The 20,981-nt window shown below is 38.0% G+C and overlaps 1 protein-coding gene across 1 annotated transcript; it reads left to right on the top strand.

Moving 5' to 3' along the window:
- Positions 1 to 4,564: 4,564 nt before the first annotated feature.
- Positions 4,565 to 20,552, top strand: FAM98A (family with sequence similarity 98 member A). The gene is made up of 8 exons (XM_006069513.3): positions 4,565 to 4,730; positions 7,993 to 8,141; positions 10,286 to 10,420; positions 13,969 to 14,153; positions 15,176 to 15,256; positions 15,793 to 15,909; positions 18,452 to 18,619; positions 18,710 to 20,552. Exons 1-8 carry the CDS (start codon positions 4,588 to 4,590, stop codon positions 19,418 to 19,420), a joined length of 1,689 nt encoding a protein of 562 aa, XP_006069575.1. The 5' UTR covers positions 4,565 to 4,587; the 3' UTR covers positions 19,421 to 20,552.
- Positions 20,553 to 20,981: the final 429 nt, after the last annotated feature.

Genomic DNA, 20,981 nt, shown 5'->3' with positions numbered 1-20,981 from the left:
AAGTGTTTTCTTAAAATGGAATCTACTCCTGGAAAAAATTGTGAAGATTGCTGAAATGACAACAAAGGATTTAGAATATTACATCAACTTAGTTGATAAAGCAATGACAGGGCTTGAAAGAATTGGCTTTGGTTTTGAAACAAGTTTACTGTGGGTAAAATGCTATCAAACAATTTTGCATGCTACAGAGAAATCATTTGTGAAAGATTTAATTGATATGGCAAACTTTTTTATTGTCTTATTTAAAGAAATTGCCACACATACCCCAAACTTCAGCAACCACAACCCTGATTAGTCAGCAGCCATGAACATCAAGGTAGGACTTGCCACCAGCAAAAAGGTTATGACTCACTGAATGCTCAATAATGGTTAGCATATTTTAGCAGTAAAGTATCTTTTTAAATTAAGGTATGTACATCTGCTGGATCATGGAAAAAGCAAGAGAGTTCCAGAAAAGCATCTATTTCTGCTTTATTGACTATGCCAAAGACTCTGACTGTGTGGATCACAATAAACTGTGGAAAATTCTGAAAGAGATGGGAATACCAGACCACCTGACCTGCCTCTTGAGAAATTTGTATGCAGGTCAGGAAGCAACAGTTAGAACTGGACATGGAACAACAGGCTGGTTCCAAATAGAAAAAGGAGTTCGTCAAGGCTGTATATTGTCACCCTGTTTATTTAACTTCTATGCAGAGTACATCATGAGAAACGCTGGACTGGAAGAAACACAAGCTGGAATCAAGATTGCCAGGAGAAATATCAATAACCTCAGATATGCAGATACCACCACCCTTATGGCAGAAAGTGAAGAGGAACTCAAAAGCCTCTTGATGAAAGTGCAAGAGGAGAGTGAAAAAGTTGGCTTAAAGCTCAACATTCAGAAAACGAAGATCATGGCATCTGGTCCCATCACTTCATGGGAAATAGATGGGGAAACAGTGGAAACAGTGTCAGACTTTATTTTTCTGGGCTCCAAAATCACTACAGATGATGACTGCAGCCATGAAATTAAAAGACACTTAGTCCTTGGAAGGAAACTTATGACCAACCTAGATAGCATATTCAAAAGCAGAGACATTACTTTGCCAACAAAGGTTCATCTAGTCAAGGCTATGGTTTTTCCTGTGGTCATGTATGGATGTGAGAGTTGGGCTGTGAAGAAAGCTGAGCGCCGAAGAATTGATGCTTTTGAACTGTGGTGTTGGAGAAGACTCTTGAGAGTCCCTTGGACTGCACGGAGATCCAACCAGTCCATTCTGAAGGAGATCAGCCCTGGGATTTCTTTGGAAGGAATGATGCTAAAGCTGAAACTCCAGTACTTTGGCCACCTCATGCAAAGAGTTGACTCATTGGAAAAGACCCTGATGCTGGGAGGGATTGGGGGCAAGAGGAGAAGGGGACGACAGAGGATGAGATGGCTGGATGGCATCACTGACTCGATGGACGTGAGTCTGAGTGAACTCCGGGAGTTGATGATGGACAGGGAGGCCTGGCGTGCTGCGATTCATGGGGTCGCAAAGAGTGGGACAGGACTGAGCGACTGATCTGATCTGATGTACATTTTTAAAGGCATAATGTGCACACTTAATAGACTATGGTATGGTGTAAATGTAACTTTTATATGCACTGGGAAACCAAAAAATTCATGAGACTCCCTTTATTGTAATATCCACTTTATTGCTGTTGTTGGGAACCAAACCTGCAACCTCTCCAAGGCATACTTATAAGAGTATTTGAGACTCTACAAGATTAATTCTACATGCTAATATTTAGGGAAGGGGAGTACTGTTTTCAGTATGCATTCTGAAAGGGACTTTATTTATTAAATACCATATACAAACTTTAATTTCATGAGCAACATAAGCAAATCTAGGGTTTTTCTTATTTTCTCCTGTTGGAGAGTCATTCTAAGGGCAAATTCATCAAAAGTGGAAAATGCTGTAATTTTTCAACTTCTTTTAACTGAGGGGAAACAATTTTAATTTTAGGTGCCTGTTTAACCAGCTTTGAGAAACCATTCTATGACAAATCTTATATTCTAATTAGTAGCAATTTGTCATTATAAAAACTACCCTTGTATGGATTTTAAAAGTAACTCTTACAAATCTCAGCCGCAAATAATTTAACTACTACATAAGTCAGAACTTCACCTATAATCATCTTTAAGGTAGTGACATAAAAAGATGTTCCTCTGAAAACTAAATTCAATTTTCATTTCCATTTTCCCTGTTACATTTTTTTCCCCACAAGTATAGAATATATTTACTCTTTACAAGGATAGTTGGAAAGTTTGGACTTCAAACTACGATTATTCATCATTTCTAGTTGAACACCTTCTAAACAGAAAACTTATCTCTTAAAGATAATCTGATGGACTTCAGAAAACTCTAAAGAAAACTCTTAAATTGAACTGAGGCAAAAACCAGGGTTCCCTCCTCCCAGATCAGTTTTTTCATGTAATTCAGCTCAAATGACATCCTTAGATATCCAGGTTACAATACAAATATAAAATTTTCAAAATAAAATGCAAAAGAGTCCTATTAGATCCTACCGAAATTACAGCAATATTTACTCTTAAAAGTATTGCAGTAAAGTCCCTTATAGATTTCTTTTATGTAATATTAAAAAAAAAAACTTAATGTTGGCTACCCTTCATTTACTCTAACAGTTTGCATTAGATAGAGAGAAATAATATATGTAGAGGAGTCATCACTTGTTCACTCACTAATAGTATTTGTCACAACTTACACTGAAAAGTGAGTCAAGGGCTTCCCTGGTGGCTCAGTGGTAAAGAATATGCCTGCCGATGCAGGAGACACAGGCTCAATCCCTGACCAGGAAGTCTTCATATGCTGCAGAGCAACTAAGCCCCTACACCACAACTACTGAGCCTGTGCTGGGAGCTACAACTACTGAAGCCCTGAGGGGCCCAGGAGCTACAACTACTGAAGCCCGCATACCCTAGAGCCTGTCATGTTCGAGAAGCCACAGCAATGAGAAGCCCACATACCTCTACTAAAGAGTAGCCCCGATCACCGAAACTAGAGAAAAAAGCCCACATGGCAATGAAGGCTACAGCCAAACAAACAAATAAATAAAATAATAATTATAAAAAGAAGAAAAGTGAGTCAAGAATGAAACCTTTTTCCCCTTAAACTGATTTTGCACTGAGAATTACTTTTTAGCACCTTCAACAACCCAATGAGAATAATCATTCCATTTTTATTGTTAAGGTAATTACATATAAGATACACAATCATACATAATCTGTTTATTCAACTAGCTAGATATTCCTCCTTTCATATCCTGCTTGTAAATCCTTATTGGACTACTCAGGTAAGAACTATGGATTTAGAGATAACTCCATTTCAAAAGCCAGTTCCTTATTGGTGGTACCATTTTTGACAGACGATTAAGTTCACCTAGCCCTTAGTATCCTCATCTGTAAAATGGGAGTAATACTCATATAGACTTACTGTGCTTGCATTAATACTACGTCAAGAACACAGTGGGTACATAATAAATGTTAATTCCTTCCCTCCACTCCAGATGGTGCAAAATAAAGAATTTTAAAAATTACTATTAGGGGTGGGAAGCATTTATCCATCAGACACGAAAACGTTTAAGAATTGCAAAATTAAATCTACTAGTACCAGTGTGAAAACTCTTTAATTAAATACCTAGTGTGCCACATGCCAATTTATAGTTAAATATAATTTTCCAAATATATCATCGCTTTGAATACAATTTTTCTCATGTTTTTCAATAATTTCTCAGCACATACCCAACCAGTACATGCCAAGAAACAACCAACTGTGAACCGTGTCACATTCTGCCAAGTCAATAATAGTACAACAAAAAATGTGTTTACTTTCAAAACTGCGTGGATTTAAAGATATTTTAGTCTACTTGAGATTGATATGGAATGAAGACCTCCTCTTACCTCCCTCCCCGCTTTAAAAGAAGATGCTTAGTGTCTGGGAAGGGCTTAAGAAGTCAAGAACGCAAAGGGAGGGAATGAAACAATTTTCTTCATCCGTGTCAAGGGAAAGTCGACCCCTCCGTAACGCTGAAATACAACTACCGCAGCCACAAGGAAATCCAGTCTTCTTCCATTCTCTCGGCACTTGGCCCGTCTACCCCTAAGCTAAGGAACTCTCTGGGAGCGCACGGATGACCCACAGCTAAAGCTACAAAATGCCAGCTGGCTGCAGACATCCACTCTGGTGACTCTTTGAGACCCAGAGACTCATTCTCAGCCAGCACTCACCCAAATCTTGGGACCCCCACCCTCGACGATCCTCCCCCACCTGCCTCGCCCCATGACTCGCACATGCGTACACCAATTAGAAAAAGTTAGCGCGCTCCCCGCCTCGCCTAAGTCCCCACGCCCAGCTGCCACGCAGCCAGACTTTCTGCCCTTCTTGGGGCCGCTGGCTTCACTATTCAGCACTACGCATGTGCAAAAGGTGTCGCCTGGCCATCCTTTAGCAGGCCGGGGCAGGGCGACAGGCGGAACCAAGTTTCTTGCGCACGCTCCAGGCATGCGCAGTGCAGGGGCTGAGGCGCCAGCTGTTGACTTGGATGTTCCGGAGAAGCAGCGCATGCGCGAGTGTACGCGTTGCCGGCGAAGAGGGGAGCCTGACGACTCGGAAATTTGAATACCACAGTAGCATGGAGTGTGACCTCATGGAGACTGACATCTTGGAGTCGTTGGAAGATCTCGGGTAAGACTGCCAGTGCACCGGTCTCCCAAACCCCACATTACAGACCTCCCAGGAACTCCTTCTCCGCCTCAGTCAGAGACACCTGCCTCTCCGCGCCGCATCCCGTGGCTCCTGGCTGTCGCCTCCTTGTAGCTCCGGGACCCCAATGCTACGTCCACTGCCTGCCCTGTCGGGTCGGGGTCCTCCAGCTACGACGCCCCTAGGCCTGCCCTGTGCGCCCTGCAGCCGAGTTACCCGCAGCGTTTGTCAGTCATGCGTGTCATTGTCTGGGTTCTGGCTCTCGCCACCACCCTCCCTGAGCTCCTTTCCTTGCTCCCTATCCTCCTGCCCTACCCCCTCACTCTGGAGGTTGCCAAAGTTGATTTTCTGTTTTCCTACTTGTCCTCCAAACTTCCTGCTCCTGTCTTGAGCCCTTAGTCCTACACCACCCCAGTTCTCTCAAAAAAAAATTCTCCTTTGCCCAGTCATGTCTGCATGCACCCAGGCTTCCCTCAGCCACAAGTCTGTGCGCTGCGTCCGTTCCTCCTGCCAGCTCACTTGTGCACCTAACCTGTCGCCACCTTCTTGGGAATCATGGGGAGTTTCCCTTGATTCTGACCCTGCTTCACTGAGCCCCATTAGCCCTTTCCCTTCGGGGCATCTTCACTGACCAAGTCTCTGTGTCTTTGTTGTGCATTTTGTCTCTCCCCATGACGGTTACCGAACTGTAATTCATTAGTATCTAGAAGCTGGAAATAGGGCTTCTTATCTCACTGGGTCACCCGGTTCAGGGTGCTCAATTAAAACTTGAGAACTTAGAATTTCTTGGGCTAAATGTGGTTCCAGAAACAAACTGTATGATTAAATATTTGCTTAAAGATATGGTATCCCCCCAAAAAAGGAAAGAAAGAAAAGAAAAACAGATTTAGGTAACTATATTTATAAAGTAACGTTACCAAAACCTTCCCCTAGATTCTACCTTGCTGTGGAAAACCTTTCTTATTTAGGAACGGATACCATGAGGTTTCCCAGCATGTGCCTGTTTAAGTGACTTGTCCTGGCACGGAGTTTTAGGAAATGGTAGTGCTTATCATCTTTTTTTCTGTCAACGTGAATTGTCATTGTACTTTTCTCCGGAACTTGCTCTGAATTTTCATGAATATTCTAGGCTTTAGGTGGCTTATTTCTTTGATGAGGGCCTATGGAAAAGTCACACTCGGTGAAATGGTGTCTTTTTGGTGGATCTCTCAAACTTTAAACTGCTGGATGTAAGACATGAAACCATTCAGTAAACATTTTTGAGGAACACTTGGTCTGTTGACAGTGTTGGTCTGAGCACTTAAGGGTTAGAGAGTGAGGTAGAAGAGAAGTTCACACTGTGAAAATAACGCTGTGGAGAGAACTGAGGAGAACCAGGAAAAGGAGAGGAAGTGGAGAATGAAAACTGGAAAAGGAAACAAAGTCCTAAGCTTCCTGGAAGAACACTTAAGGAGGAGAGAGGATGGAGGTGAACCTTATTTAAATATAGTCGCTCTGTGTGGATAGAGGTCCCTTAACAATTAAGTGATGCCACTTCTTCCCATTATTGTTCTTTTATTCTCTGTTAACTATGTTTTTCTTCTCTTGGGTAGTATAAAAGTCATTGTCACTATAATAACTAGTTAAATAAATCATGGAGATGGGTTGTAATGTAGACCGTGGGATACTCTGAAAATTTGACTATAAATTTTAACATATAACTGCCTAGTTTGATGGCATTCAGCCATTAAAATTTAGCCTCAATTAAATGACATGTACTTTTCAAGGATTTGCTGTGAAAGATTGAGGGCAGGGGAAGTAGGTGATGGAGGATGAGATGGTTGGATGGCATCCATGGACATGAGTTTGAGCAAACACTGGGAGATAGTGAAGAACAGGGAAGCCTGGTGTGCTGTACTCCATGGGTCACAAAAAGTTGGACGTGACTGAGTGAGTGAAAAACAACAACAATTACAAATAAATGACAATCATTTATTAGCCTGGTACACAGTAGGAATTCAGTAATTACTTGCAGGGAAAAATTAATAAAGTTTAAATGTGTAACAGGAGAAGAAGTTTCTAGGCCCGGTTTTTTTTTATTTCACTGTCTAATAATAATTTGATTTTAAATCTAGATGCCAGACTGTACTATATATAACCTCATTTTTTTGTGTAAGGTTTCTTCTGTCCCATTAAATATGTAAGCATATAGTTATATTTTAAAAAGAACTGAATGTTATTTCTCTGGCATTTCTGTACCTCTAAATATCGAATTATCTTGAGCATATTTAATAAGTATTTATCAGTATTACTTTTAAAAGATAAAATAACCTTCTGAAAAATGTATATTTTAAAATGACTTTGAGAATGACAAAATACTTAATTCTAGCTATTTTCTAGATTGAGGTTCGTTGTTACTATTGTCTTTTATGAATATTTAAACATTAAATAATTTTTTAAAATTGTATTTGAATCCCTTACAAAGGATTGGGATTCATTTGCACCAGTTCACCCAAACATCAACTTGCCAGCAATTATTAAATTAATCTTGGCATTTCTCTGCTACTAGTACGTCTTACTAATTTTAACTGTCATTAAATATAGAAGATAATAATTGGCAGGTTTTTGCTTTTAAAGACAATCATTAAAATCTCTAATTAATTTCTGGAATATCTTCTAGAAAAGACAAGCTAAGTTTTATTTCTCAAATAGTAAACTACAGCATGCACGTGTGCCTGTTCAATCGCTTCAGTCATGTCGGACGCTTTGCAGCCTTATGGACTTTAGCCCACCAGGCCCCTCTGTCCGTGGGTTTCTCCAGGCAAGAATATTGGAGTAGGTTGCCATGCCCTTCTCCAGGGGATCTTTTCAACCCAAGGATCAAACCCGTGTCTTCTGCACTGCAGGTGGATTCTTTACCACTGAGCACCAGGGAAGCCCAAACTATAGTATAATTTATCACTTATAATCTAGTTTTAATGCTAATTCAGTTAAAGTGAGAAAGCAAACTGTTGTACTGTGAGCTCTCGGTAAATGTACAGAGGTTGACATAATTTACTAGTAAATGTGAGTCTATTCAGTATTCACATATTTTGAAGGGATTAGCTTGTTTTTTTAATGGTTTATTTATATATGCAAGTTTAGAGATTGGTCATTGTAGCTTTATTAAATCATTGCTTAATTAAACAAAATGTGAATACATTGTATTTGTAACATATTAGATGTGATTTTATGTTCTTCTGAAGTGTAATTTCTTACTCACCAGTTACAAGGGTCCATTGTTAGAAGATGGAGCTCTGTCTCAGGCCGTCACTGCTGGAGCCAGTTCCCCTGAGTTTACCAAACTCTGTGCTTGGTTGGTGTCTGAATTAAGAGTGCTCTGTAAACTAGAAGAAAATGTGCAAGCAACTAACAGTAAGTAAACATTTCAGTTTTAGGTGCAAATATAAAAATGAAGTTTGTATTTTGAGTGAACATTATCAGTATTACAGCTGAAATTTCAAATTCTTTATAAATGTAAAAAAAAAATTCATAAGGAAACAATGCTTTTTCTCCCCCTCCATTGTTTTTATAGATAAGGTGATTCTGAAGTTGAAAACCAGAATGTAGTCATACAGCTGTTTGTGGAAATTGAAAAGACCCTTTTACTGGGATACAAAAAAATGGAGACAATATATAAGAACTTTTCATTCTTTGTAAAAATTATAAGATCTTAAATTGGTGGCCAAAACTAGAAATTGGGGTGTTTTTCTCTGAGGACCACCAAATTCCAGAAGTATATATAACATGTAAATACATTATAATTCTGTTATACATGAGGAGAAAAAACACTTTATTAAGGAACTTTCTGTGTCATAGGAATGTATCAGTAGGTGCATCACAATCAGATCCATCATCGTCAGATTTGTGGTGTGGAGCGCTGTTTGATATTTGCCAATTTTGTTACTGCTTTAGCACTAATTTTGATGCTGTGAAAGAATCAAAAGCTTGGGACCTGACACTCCACAACCTGGTTCCCTCCTATCATAGGTAAACCCATAATAGGAAACAAAGAAAAATGCTCACTTGCTACTCCACCCTTGTGGAAAACTATGCACATAATCCCCTCCTACAGAATCCCATTCGAAGAGCTTTACTCTTACGTATTTAGCATATTTAATGTGTATAGTTAGTTGCATCCAACTGTAATTATTAAGGAGAGTATAGTGTAAAAGTAGTAGCAACAGCTTACACTTACTGAGCACTAGCCATATTCTAAGCACTTTACAAGTGTTAACTCTTTTAAGCCCCAGGGCAACCCTACCAAGCTGCTTTTATTCCTCCTTTTATACTTCAAACAAGGAAGCACAAAGGTTAAGTCCCTTGCCCGAGGTCACACAACCAGTAAGAGATGCAGGCAGGCTTCAGCCCCCAGCAGTCAGGTTTGGGAGCCAGTGTTCTTTACATTGCCTGTTTCCCTGACATTTCAGAGGCTGTGGGTGCCTTTGAAAACACTTAATACTAGACGGTAACTGTTTATAACCAGGAGCCCTGTTCAGATGAAAACCTACAGAAGTCAATACAAAACAGGTGAAAGTATAGTGTTCTAGTTGAAGTTGAGAGGAAGTACTTTGAGCATAGATGTCTCTTCTCCAGCTGCCTCTAACAGAGTTCTTTGAAACTCTAGAATTCACAGAACACAGCTTGCAAAACACTGATAATGCATTCTTCCCATTTTATAGGTGAGAAAATGGAGTCAAATCAAGTTACTCTCTCAAAGTGTATATAGTTAAATTTTACCCCTTTGCCATACTGGATAGAGTACTATCAAAACAGTAAGGAAGAAGAGCATTGCTTTTTCTTGGTTCACCAAGTAAATGCTGTATCTGACATGTTAGGAGAATACAGAAATCCAAATCATGTTCACCATCTTCAAATGGGAATTTTAGACACAACTGAAACAAATGGAGATTAGAACAGTAGTTAAATGGTTCACTTTGTGGTTCACAGAGAAAGAAACTGTGAGTGTAGCAGGCTTTGAGGAAGGTTTCATCAAGGAGCAAGACCATTGGATTTTGATGATATCATTTAATTGATTTAATTAATTGGGATTTAATTGAGGAGGAGAGGATAGAGGGCCTATCAATCACAGGGAGTCACTTAAGTTAGGACATGTAGGTAGAAATGAGACTGACCATTTCCAGGATGGTGAGGAGACCAGCCTGGCACAACTAGAGGGAAAATTTCTGGAGGTTGTGGGTAACTACTATATACAAGTAATAGGAATTACTCCTACCAATATACCAGAAAGGACAAGCAGAGAGGCTATGAAGAATCTTTAAAGGCAAACAGAAAAAATTAGATTGGATGAGGTGGAACTTAGGAATCCATTAAAGGTAGTAACCTGATGAAAACTGTTTAAGAAAGCAAATAGGCAGTTGTGTGAGAAAGGATGGATTAGAATAGAAAGGAACTTTTGTTAGGAAAATACTATTAAAATTTTCAATTTATAGATAATTACTATGCCAATGGGGAAAACAGTAATTTTTGTTAAATAAGATTATTTTAATTCTTAAAAGGCCCAAGTGAAGCTGAAGAATTCCAGCTTGAGGTGAGTGGGCTACTAGGGGAGATGAACTGTCCATATCTTTCACTGACATCTGGGGATGTGACCAAGCGCCTTCTCATTCAGAAGAACTGCCTCCTTTTGCTCAGTAAGTTCATGGCTACTAGAATGTAGCTATTATTTTCTGTTTATGTTTTCCATGACTAATAAAACAGGTTGAAAGAAAACTTTGTTTAAAATTTCTGACTAAGAAGCTAATGGTGGGTTCATGCACTGGTAGCAGTGTCCTTTTGTAATCGCTACTCTTACAGTTTAAATTCAGTGTGGTGCTCAGCCTGCTGTTCTTCACCTAACATGACCAAAAGTAGTGCTAGAGGGTTATCCAAGTGTGGCATCATCCAAACATCAGTGTTCTAGACCAGAAGCACACTAAAATCAACTAGGAAGATACTACGGAAATAATGAAGATTTTTTTTTTTTTTTTTTTTTTAATTTGTGGACAGTAACCATTCTAGGCACAGTAAATGGAAAATGTAATTATTTAAAGTATTTTGTGTTGTTATTTCTTTGTGGCTGGGTAATTATTTGTGGATTTCGATTTTGTTTGTAAAGATGTCAAATTACAATGTAAGCATTTCTAGAATACTATTTGGATTGTTCCTGTACTTACTGATCAGTTGGGAAGTAAATTTTTATGAAAAGTTATTTTCTTCTATGTTATTTTTTTTAATATACTAACTACTATTTTTCTTTTCACCCTGAGAAACAGTAAGTAGACTCACAAAGTTTATTGGCTTATGTAAACTCTCCAATAAATAACCACCAGTCATCTTAAACTCAGAATTTTTGTAGCATTCTGAGACACATTTAGATTAAGCTTTGGTTAAGTGAATATTATAGTTCTTATTATGACAAACACAGTCAGAGCATCTTTCAGATGTTTGTCTTTACAACTTAACTTTGGCTTCTGAAAAATGATTCAACTCCAATTTTGAATGTTTAGTTTTTTAAAAAGCGTGTGTTCATAGCCATTAAATTTAGGAACTAAGGTATTCTAAAATCACTTTAACATCCCCTTTGTCAAATGATTATTACTAGGTGGGTATAGGGGTGGTGGATGGGTGCATACTGTTAGATATTGCTTCCGATACTGATACTGCTGGCATGTAGTTCTTATACATGAATTCATTATCCTTCAAATTGTATAATTTCAATAACTGGCTCAGCCACAGTATACTCACTGAATCTTCCTTTGTAGCACTGCTTATCCTTACCAATACCTGATATTTGGCACTTAGAATATGTTATCTTACATAGGAAGACAACAGCTGTGTGGAAAGCTCAGTAAGGACCCTGAATTAGCTAATTCTTCCAGAGAGCTCAGAGTTTGGTCTTTCTGTTCCTGATACTTATAAAAAACCACTTGGAATATAAATATTTTATAAAAATGCCTTTAACTCTTTCCTGTTTCTTAAGCAGACTGTTCTGAACATTATTATTTTGGACTCAGGGTCATCATTATATTTTAATGTGCTGTTACCTCAAAAGCTCTTCAAGAATATACAACTGTTTGCTCCTCAACTAAATGACTAAATCAACTAAAGCTTACTCTGCTTTTGGAATTCTTCATACATACATACACACTGCTCTCTTCCTTCTCTTTATCTTTGCTTCTGCTCTTTCCTCTTTCTGAATATTCCCCGGTTTGTATCCTCTCTCATGCTAATATGCATTTATGTACATGTACTCATTCTCTTTTCACTCTGTATAAATATTTCTCATCTTTCCAAGTATCAGTTGTCACATCTCAGTGCTATAATTTTACTTACTTCTTGCAGCACCCTACCTTACTGAATTGAATCTTTTAATACATTGTGTCCTAAACCTCATTAGAATTGTTAGTAAAACAGAATAGTGTATTCTCTAATAGTCTATAGTGGCTGAAAAACTCTAATTTGTCAGGTTAAGAACTGTTGTGGCTGTTCATTGGCCTTTGTGGTTGTCAGGATATTAATATTTCCCTTAGGTATAATAAGTCTGATATCTTTGTATGCATATATTCTTTATTTCTAATTAGATTGTCAGTAGAGATAATCTTTTTTTGTTGTGTTTTATATCTTCTGTGCCTTTTCTGATATTATGAACACACCAGTTACAGTTAATGCTTTTGATGGTAATTGTGTTGGTAAACTAATTTTGCGAATGCCTGAGCTATGTTGTCCCAAATTTAGAGACCAATTTATTAAATCATATATATGATTTTCTAGAGCAAGGGTTGGCAAACTTTTTCTTAAAGGGCCACATAGTATATATTTTCTGCTCTGTGGGCCATAAGGTCTCTGGCAACTACTTAACTCCACTGTTGTAGCCTGTAAGTGGCCATAGATGACATGTAAATGAATTTTAGAGTGTGGCCACGTTGCAGTAAAACCTTATTTGCAAAAACAGTTGATTATTTTCATGGCAGTGGGGTTTTACTGTTTTGATCTTTTAACTCATGCAGTTTGGTATACAGATCATGTTAAGATTCTATCAAACCCATTTAGGATGACCTTTCCAGAAACTTAGTTATGTTTATTCTAGAATAGGATTTGGCAGCTTTTCAGAAATGGTCTGCTAAAATTATGACCCCTGTACTTCTCACATTACACCTTGGATGTAGGAAATGAGATATTCAAGCTGATCATTCTTTTATACTTACTGTAGGGCTTAAGAGCCCAGAAAATGACTTTTTCCAGCTCTCTTCCTAATATTGTCAGAAGGTTCTCACTTTGTCACATAACCTGAAATCCTACAATCCAAATGATTATTAAACATCTAAAAATATAAATGTCCTTTGGAAGGAAAAAAGGAATAAGATTGAATATTTTTACCTTCAACTGATTTACCTGAAGCAGATTGCAGCCCTCATTATACCTGGCTGAAGTCAACAAACAAGGGAATGATACTGATATGAAAGGACTCCACCCAGAAATGATTAGAAAGTTTTGGGTTTTTTCTTTTCCCCCAGGGGAGGGGGTGAGAATGAGGAATGTAGGAGGAAAGGGAATATTAAGAAGAATATAGATGAAAGAGGGTATTGTGTGACCTGCCAGAAGGTTACATTAGGCTACTGGAGACCATGCCTGAAAAAGGTGTTTGTAAATTTAGTACCGTCCCCCTTCTCTTGTCAGTGAAGCTTTGACTACTTAAAAATACTCTTTCACTCCAGTCTTAAACAGACTACTTGAGTGTGGAAGGTAAGAGGGCAAGATAGTTATATCACTGGTATATATCAGTTGTGAGAAGTAAAATATAGATATATGTATATATATAACTTTTTTAACTGTTGCTGAAAATTAGCCACCTGCCATCTTTTGCCAATTTGTTAACAAATGCCAACCCATGTTCTGGAGGTTCCTTAATAGTGAAATACAAGAATCAGATTTTAAGATGTGATCTACCTTGATCTTTTGGTTTCAAAAAAGAATTGCTTGCTTTTAAATCAGGCTTTAAACATATATTGGTTAAATACTGAATTACAGAACCAGTTTATGTGTTACATAATTTTCAGGTAAAAAATGGTTTTCCTTTCTTGTTTTTATCCATTCTTGCAGCTTTATTACATATCATTAGGTCTATAGAGTTGTGACTCCAGACTTATGACTATTAATTGTAGCTGTATCTCATTTTGAAATCTTATTTTGTTTACTTCAGCATACCTCATCTCAGAACTAGAAGCTGCCAGAATGCTCTGTGTGAATACTCTTCCAAAAAAAGCTCAAGAAGGAGGCGGTAGTGAGGTCTTTCAAGAGTTGAAAGGCATATGTATTGCTCTAGGAATGTCCAAACCTCCAGCCAATATAACTATGTTCCAATTCTTCAGCGGGATTGAAAAAAAAGTAAGACCTTTAGTACCAGATTGTAGTGTATTAAAGGCATAGTCCTACAGTTGTTTGAAATGAAGCAAGTTAATTTCTCTTAATGGGAACCTAATGTACATATTTTTAAGTGATTGTTACTAAATGAGTTTTGCATTTTAAATCCTAGATACAAGGAAAATTGGTATTTTACTATTTTTTTAAACATATCAGCATGTTTCTTTTTCAAAAAGGAACCTTTGCACCTTGATTTATAAACTGAAATAAACTAGAAATAATGTAAAGAAAATTAGGACTTAAGTCCATTTAAAACTTATTTTATCATTGAACTTCGATACAATTAATTTTAAGGTCTGTATCATTAAATTTTACCACCATTCTCCCCATTGACTGGACAGAAAACAATGTAAATGTTTTGGGATTTTAATCCAGTCACTTTAAGTCTTACATGTTTCATTTGACAAACTAGTTATGTTAACTGCTAATATAATCTAGTACATGAAAATAAGTCAGAATTGTTTTTATACCACATATTTTCAACAGTTAAGAGTCTTTATATAATTGATTAGGAACAAGCAATTTCAATTAAAAATTAATGAACAGAAGAGAATGATACTTATTATAGCAGAGTTATTCTCTATATGCATATCTGCTGGACTCTTAAGAATTGGTGTATTTGCCTTGTGGGGTAAATGGACACCATGATGCACAAATTTGGCTGAACTCTACCGGGGAGCAGCAGTGTATCCATAGTCCATATTTTTGTGTGTTCATTCATTCATTCAGCAAATTCATATTGAGTGCCCACTGTTGTCAGGCACTGTTCTAGGTGCAGTGAAGGACTCATACTTCCATAGACACCTGAGGAGTGGGTCAAGTGAGTGTCTTTATCGTGTGGGTCTTGTACATTTCAAAACATCCTCCACCTTTGCCTCTGTCAGGAATCTTCTTTTGATGGCAGGATATGATGGGAGTTGGGAAGATGAGGAGGATGTGTTTTACTTTTAGATTTGTTTATTCATTCATTTATGTTTTTGTGTCAGTTAAAGGAAACATTAGCAAAAGTTCCACCTAATCATGTGGGAAAGCCTTTATTGAAGAAGCCAATGGGACCGGCCCACTGGGTGAGTAGTGAGCATCCTGAGTAAACTTTGTAAGGAGCCATCTACCTATCTCAGGATATTTATGTTTGTGCTTTGAAGTTATATTCTCTAATATGGTGGACATCCTTAGAATCATTTTTGTAAGTCTTAAGATTTATCCAAAATAATTTTATGTAACGTTAGAAGTACTTCTTTCATAATATGTAAAAAATTTCACACAGCTGATTAAATTGAAGTTCAGTATGATGCATGTTTCTAATTGCCAAATGGGTTGCCTTCAAGCCAAAAGCTTCACTGGGCTGAGCTCCACACAGTGTGTTATAGGAAAACTAAATGAGAATTTTGTACTTACATATTCTTTGTTCTATTTTGAGATGACATTATTATGCCTGTCATTTCATTAATTTATTATAACTTATTATTCTGTTTATTATATAACCTAAATCATTTTGTGCTGAGTGCTGGGCATTCAGTTGTGAATGAAGCAGTTTCTCCCCTTTTGGAATAGGGGGTCAAGCAGATTTAAATTCTAACTGGTCTTTTTAATTTTGTTTCAGGAAAAGATAGAAGCAATTAACCAAGCTGTGGCCAATGAATATGAAGTTCGGAGAAAGCTGCTAATAAAACGTTTGGACGTCACGGTCCAGTCTTTTGGCTGGTCTGACAGAGCTAAGGTACGCATTAAATCACTGAAAAGAGCAGAGTATTTCTGGACATGATCTTTAAACATACTTAACACAGCTTAGACATAGTGCAGACTATAAGAGAAATAAGTAGGAGATACACGTAGGGGTTTTTCTTTAGGGAATTACTGAGGAGCCATTCAGCAATAGTGAAAACATTTATTTTTCAGTTTTTTAATATTTTTCAGCAAAGCTATATGTTGTAAACCGTACTGGAAGTATCCATTTGTAAGAGAAAAGTAGAGTAGCTAAAAATTACTAAAAATAATAAAATTTTAAATTACTTGTTTACTGTACTTTAAGCTAACAGTTTAACTTGCTAATTAAATTAATTAAATTTAAAATACTGATTTTGGAGGACCAGATATTGTGACCCATTTATAGAGAATTGGAGAATCCAGTAAGACTTCGTTTTCTTACAGCTTAAATAAGATAATCCAGGTAAAGGTCTTGGTCATTCCAACAGATATTTATTAAATTATCTAGTATTTTATCAGTAAGTGGTAATTAATTGGCACAATTGGTTAATTTGACCTTCTTAGAACCCTGAAATAGAACTAATTCTTGAATTTATGTGGAGATTGATCCAAAATGTTAAAAGTTCCCTTAATGGTGGATTCATTTTTAAAAGTAGATTTTTTCCTGAACTTTAATTGACTGAGAAAAGGTTTTTATTTAGTTCTCCCATTATCTTTCTAATACAATAAATGTTAGTTTCACCTAAAATCTTTAAACCATCAGATCAGATCAGTCACGTCCAACTCTTTGCGACCCCGTGAATCGCAGCACGCCAGGCCTCCCTGTCCATCACCAACTCCCGGAGTTCACTCAAACTCATGTCCATCGAGTCGGTGATGCCATCCAGCCATCTCATCCTCTGTCGTCCCCTTCTCCTCCTGCCCCCAATACCTCCCAGCATCAGTCTTTTCCAGTGAGTCAACTCTTCACATGAGGTGGCCAAAGTATTGGAGTTTCAGCTTTAGCATCATTCCTTCCAAAGAAATCCCAGGGCTGATCTATAGTCCTATTTAGCTGCTAAATTGATGGGGTAGATATTTACTGAATTACAATATCTTAGTGTTGGAAAAGGGTCTTAGAGATCAGTCTTAACTCCCCTCATTTTGCAACTAAAAACAAATGGAGACCCAAGTGAATGGAAGGTTTTGCCTGAGATCACACAGTGAGTCAGTAGTAACACAGGGAATAAATTGTTCTCTTTTGGGCCTGTTGTTGAGGAAATACAGTCCTTTCTTAAAGTATCTTTGATGATAACAATCATTTCACTCTTGGCATAATACTGTACTTCAAAAACAAAAACCTGCAACTTTCAGCTAGAAAAGCATGCAATGATGGATGGATGTGCATTGACCCAAGGTATTAACACTGCAACTCTGGTCTTAACACTGCCAGTAGTGGACTCTACTTCTGGGGTTCTGATGCAGTGTGTCTGAGCTTCTGTTTACTCTTTGAACTTTTGTTTCATGTAATGAAATTTATGTATTTATATCTCACTTTGAAATTGCATTATAAAATCAGTTTTATTTGAAGCTTATATGAAACTATTTTCTCAAACTTGTTTCTATTCACCTAAAGATTGATTGAGCCCTTACTGTAGGTACAATAGTGACCACAAGGAAATGAAACATAAGACATTCAGGAAACATTTCCCAGACAAGCTAATCTCTTTAGCCTTTTAATTATTAAAGAAAAAAAAATTTTTTTTAAAGTCTTTTTTCATCCCACTGTCTTCACCACGATAGCTGTTTCATTTTTAGCATTATCTTCTTTACATATATAATCATAGTAAACATCTCTTTTTACACCTTTTCACATAAGATAATTTAAACTTTTACCATCAATATTTGAGTACCTGCACATCACTAACAGACTGAGCAATTACATTTTGTTCTTGTGCTATTTTCCTGTGTATTGTAGTGGTGGCTGTTGCTTCCAAAATTTAATAGGTAAGAATTTGTTGTTGTTTCCCCGCATTTAGGTTAATTTGCATTTATTGATCCTGTCTGGAAAACATGTTTTATATTTATTGGAACTTTATTTTATCTTGTGTAAATGCTCTTTATATCCTTTTTTCATTCATCTTTTGTGATCTTATGTTACAAATACATTAAATGTACTTCTACTAAATGGTTATAAAGTAGACTCTCTTTTTCTTATTTATAATAGAAATGCCTTCATTTTATCTATTTAAATATAAGATACAGATAAAGTGAAGGCATTTGAGACCAATGGCATGGGAAACCTTTTTGTTCCACAGTCTTAAAGGGAAGCCCCTTTATCTCCATACCCTCTTCTGTCCCCTTTATCATTCCTTATTGTATCAGCAGGTCAGACAGCTATACTCTAAGATAGTTCTTCACTAGATAGGAGCAGTGGTGAGTATGTAACTTTTTCTCTCATTTGGAGCCTAGTAAATACTGTCATCAAACATTTCGAAAATCTTTAACTTGTTTTAGTATCAATGTTTCTGTGTCACGTTGAAAACCAACATTTGTCTTTGAACACTTTCTTTCAGAGTCAAACAGAAAAACTGGCGAAAGTTTACCAGCCAAAACGCTCAGTCTTGTCTCCTAAAAGTACTATTTCTGTTGCCCACCTTTTGGCTGCAAGACAAGACTTGTCAAAGATCTTAAGGACGAGCAGTGGCTCTATAAGAGAAAAGACTGCCTGTGCCATCAATAAGGTGACAAGACTACCTTTTCTTTCAAACTCATTTATTTATGTTTTTAAAATAAAGTAATTTAAAATTTAAAATATCTTTCGTATCCCATAGGTGTTGATGGGCAGAGTTCCTGACAGAGGAGGTAGGCCCAATGAAATCGAACCTCCACCCCCAGAGATGCCACCATGGCAGAAGAGGCAGGATGGCCCCCAGCAGCCAGCAGGAGGACGAGGAGGCGGGAGAGGGGGCTATGAACATTCCTCATACGGAGGACGAGGAGGCCATGAACAGCAAGCAGGAGGGAGAGGTGGACGCGGCGGCGGCGGCGGCTATGACCACGGTGGCCGCGGCGGCGGCGGCAGCAGCTATGACCACGGTGGCCGCGGGGGAGGAAGAGGAAATAAGCACCAAGGAGGCTGGACAGATGGAGGGAGCGGGGGAGGGGGCGGCTACCAAGAAGGCAGTTATCGAGATTCGGGTTTCCAGCCCAGCGGCTATCACGGTGGCCACAGTGGTGGCTATCAGGGCGGTGGTTATGGTGGCTTCCAGACAACTACATACACAGGAAGTGGGTACCAGGGTGGTGGATATCAGCAGGACAATAGATACCAAGATGGTGGGCATCACAGTGATCGAGGCGGGGGTCGTGGAGGGAGAGGGGGTCGTGGAGGCCGAGGCGGACGCGCTGGCCAAGGAGGAGGTTGGGGAGGAAGAGGGAGCCAGAATTATCATCAAGGGGGGCAATTTGAACAGCACTTCCAGCATGGAGGTTACCAGTATAATCATTCTGGATTTGGACAGGGAAGACATTATACTAGTTGAGGCTACATAGAACCTTACATTTTGCTAGAGCTCAAGTAATAGAAACTTAGTTTCAGAATCCTGAATTCAGCATTGATTTTGAATTAATGTGAGACCACCGGTGACAGGCAGATTCCTGCTTGGCATAAGCATTTGTAGGTCTTCATACAATACTGTTCCTTTGGTTTTTTTTTAATGGACTTACATAATGCCATTTATTTGAGAAACACATACAATATCTCTCCTTTGTATGAAGAATTTCTTAAAAGGTAATTAAAACTGCCTTTAACTGACCAGTAGACTAATTCCACAGTCAGAACATGTGTATTTTTCTGAGGAAATTACTTGAACAAGTAGTTTTCATGTTTTCAATATGCAGTTTTGAAAAATGAGAATTCTTCTAGATTTTTTTAGATTTACAACTAGGAAACCTTCCTCATATTAACGATCCATTTATATGTGTTTTCCTTAAAGTATTCTAATGCCTATTTTCCAAGCACAGTTCTGCCCTGATTGGCTTTTTCTTCAGAGAGGTTATGCAACATTAGCTTCATGATAGAACTTTAAGGTCAGTTCCTATTAAATGAGCTCTTCTGCAGATAGCACATTCAGTAGCCTTATCCTTTTGACAGAATACTGTACCATATGCTCAACTCTGAAAACCTTGAACACGGCCAAAATCCATAAAGATTATAAAAGCAGACTAAGTTGTGAACCTATAGTACCTGTAGTCATTTAGTTAAGTTTAGCAATTCAAACTGACCTGCATCCATTCAAAACAAGTTCCTCTTTCAACTTTATTTTTACTTGAAATCTGCTAGAAGAAACAGCAAACTGAAATTTGTTTTATGCACGAGTTAATACCACTGGCTCAGCAGATACAAGTTGGTTTGCTTTGGGCAGGAGACTTTTTGTAATGAAAGAAATGCACTACCGAGTAAGAGGACAGACTTTTGCTTAGAGCAGGAGGCCCTTTATTATTGCTGCAGAAAACAAAAGCCTGGCTGAGTTGATGTTTGACACTCACCTTTACTGAAATCTACATGACGCTTCTTGCTGGGTTTTTGTACACGTAAATATTGTCAAGCTGTGAAAGAAAACGGCTGGAGGTGTGCTTTGTGTGAAAGGTGAGCAATAAAGTATCTGTATGTTCTCTGTTTGGTTTGAGTTTTATTTTAGCCGCTTTTTTTAAACTGATGAGTTTGAGCAAGCTCCAGGAGTTGGTGATGGACAGGGAAGCACGGCGTGCTGCAGTCGATGGAGTCGCAAAGACGTGGACACAGCTGAGCAACTGAACTGAACTGATTCTGGACGCTTGCTTCAAGCTTATGAACTAAGGCCTTTGTTCCCCAAAGATTCTAAAGTGTTTCCTTGGAACATTTAGTTTGTGGTAAAAGATAAAGCCTTACCCTAAGTAAGTTGAAAAAGAGCCATTTCCGAATTTACCTGTTACTATCACTTTATAGCTGGATAACTTCACTACTCATCCCTGACCACTAGGTGTAGCTGTTGCTACACGGTCTGTCAGGCAAAGGTCCTTTAATGGCCCTGATCTCTTAGGGGCCTTTTTTGTTTGTTTCTC

This window comes from Bubalus bubalis, chromosome 12 (assembly GCF_019923935.1).
Source record: "Bubalus bubalis isolate 160015118507 breed Murrah chromosome 12, NDDB_SH_1, whole genome shotgun sequence".
NCBI classification, from domain to species: Eukaryota; Metazoa; Chordata; class Mammalia; order Artiodactyla; family Bovidae; genus Bubalus; species Bubalus bubalis.
This window is presented reverse-complemented; position numbering and strand designations above follow the sequence as displayed.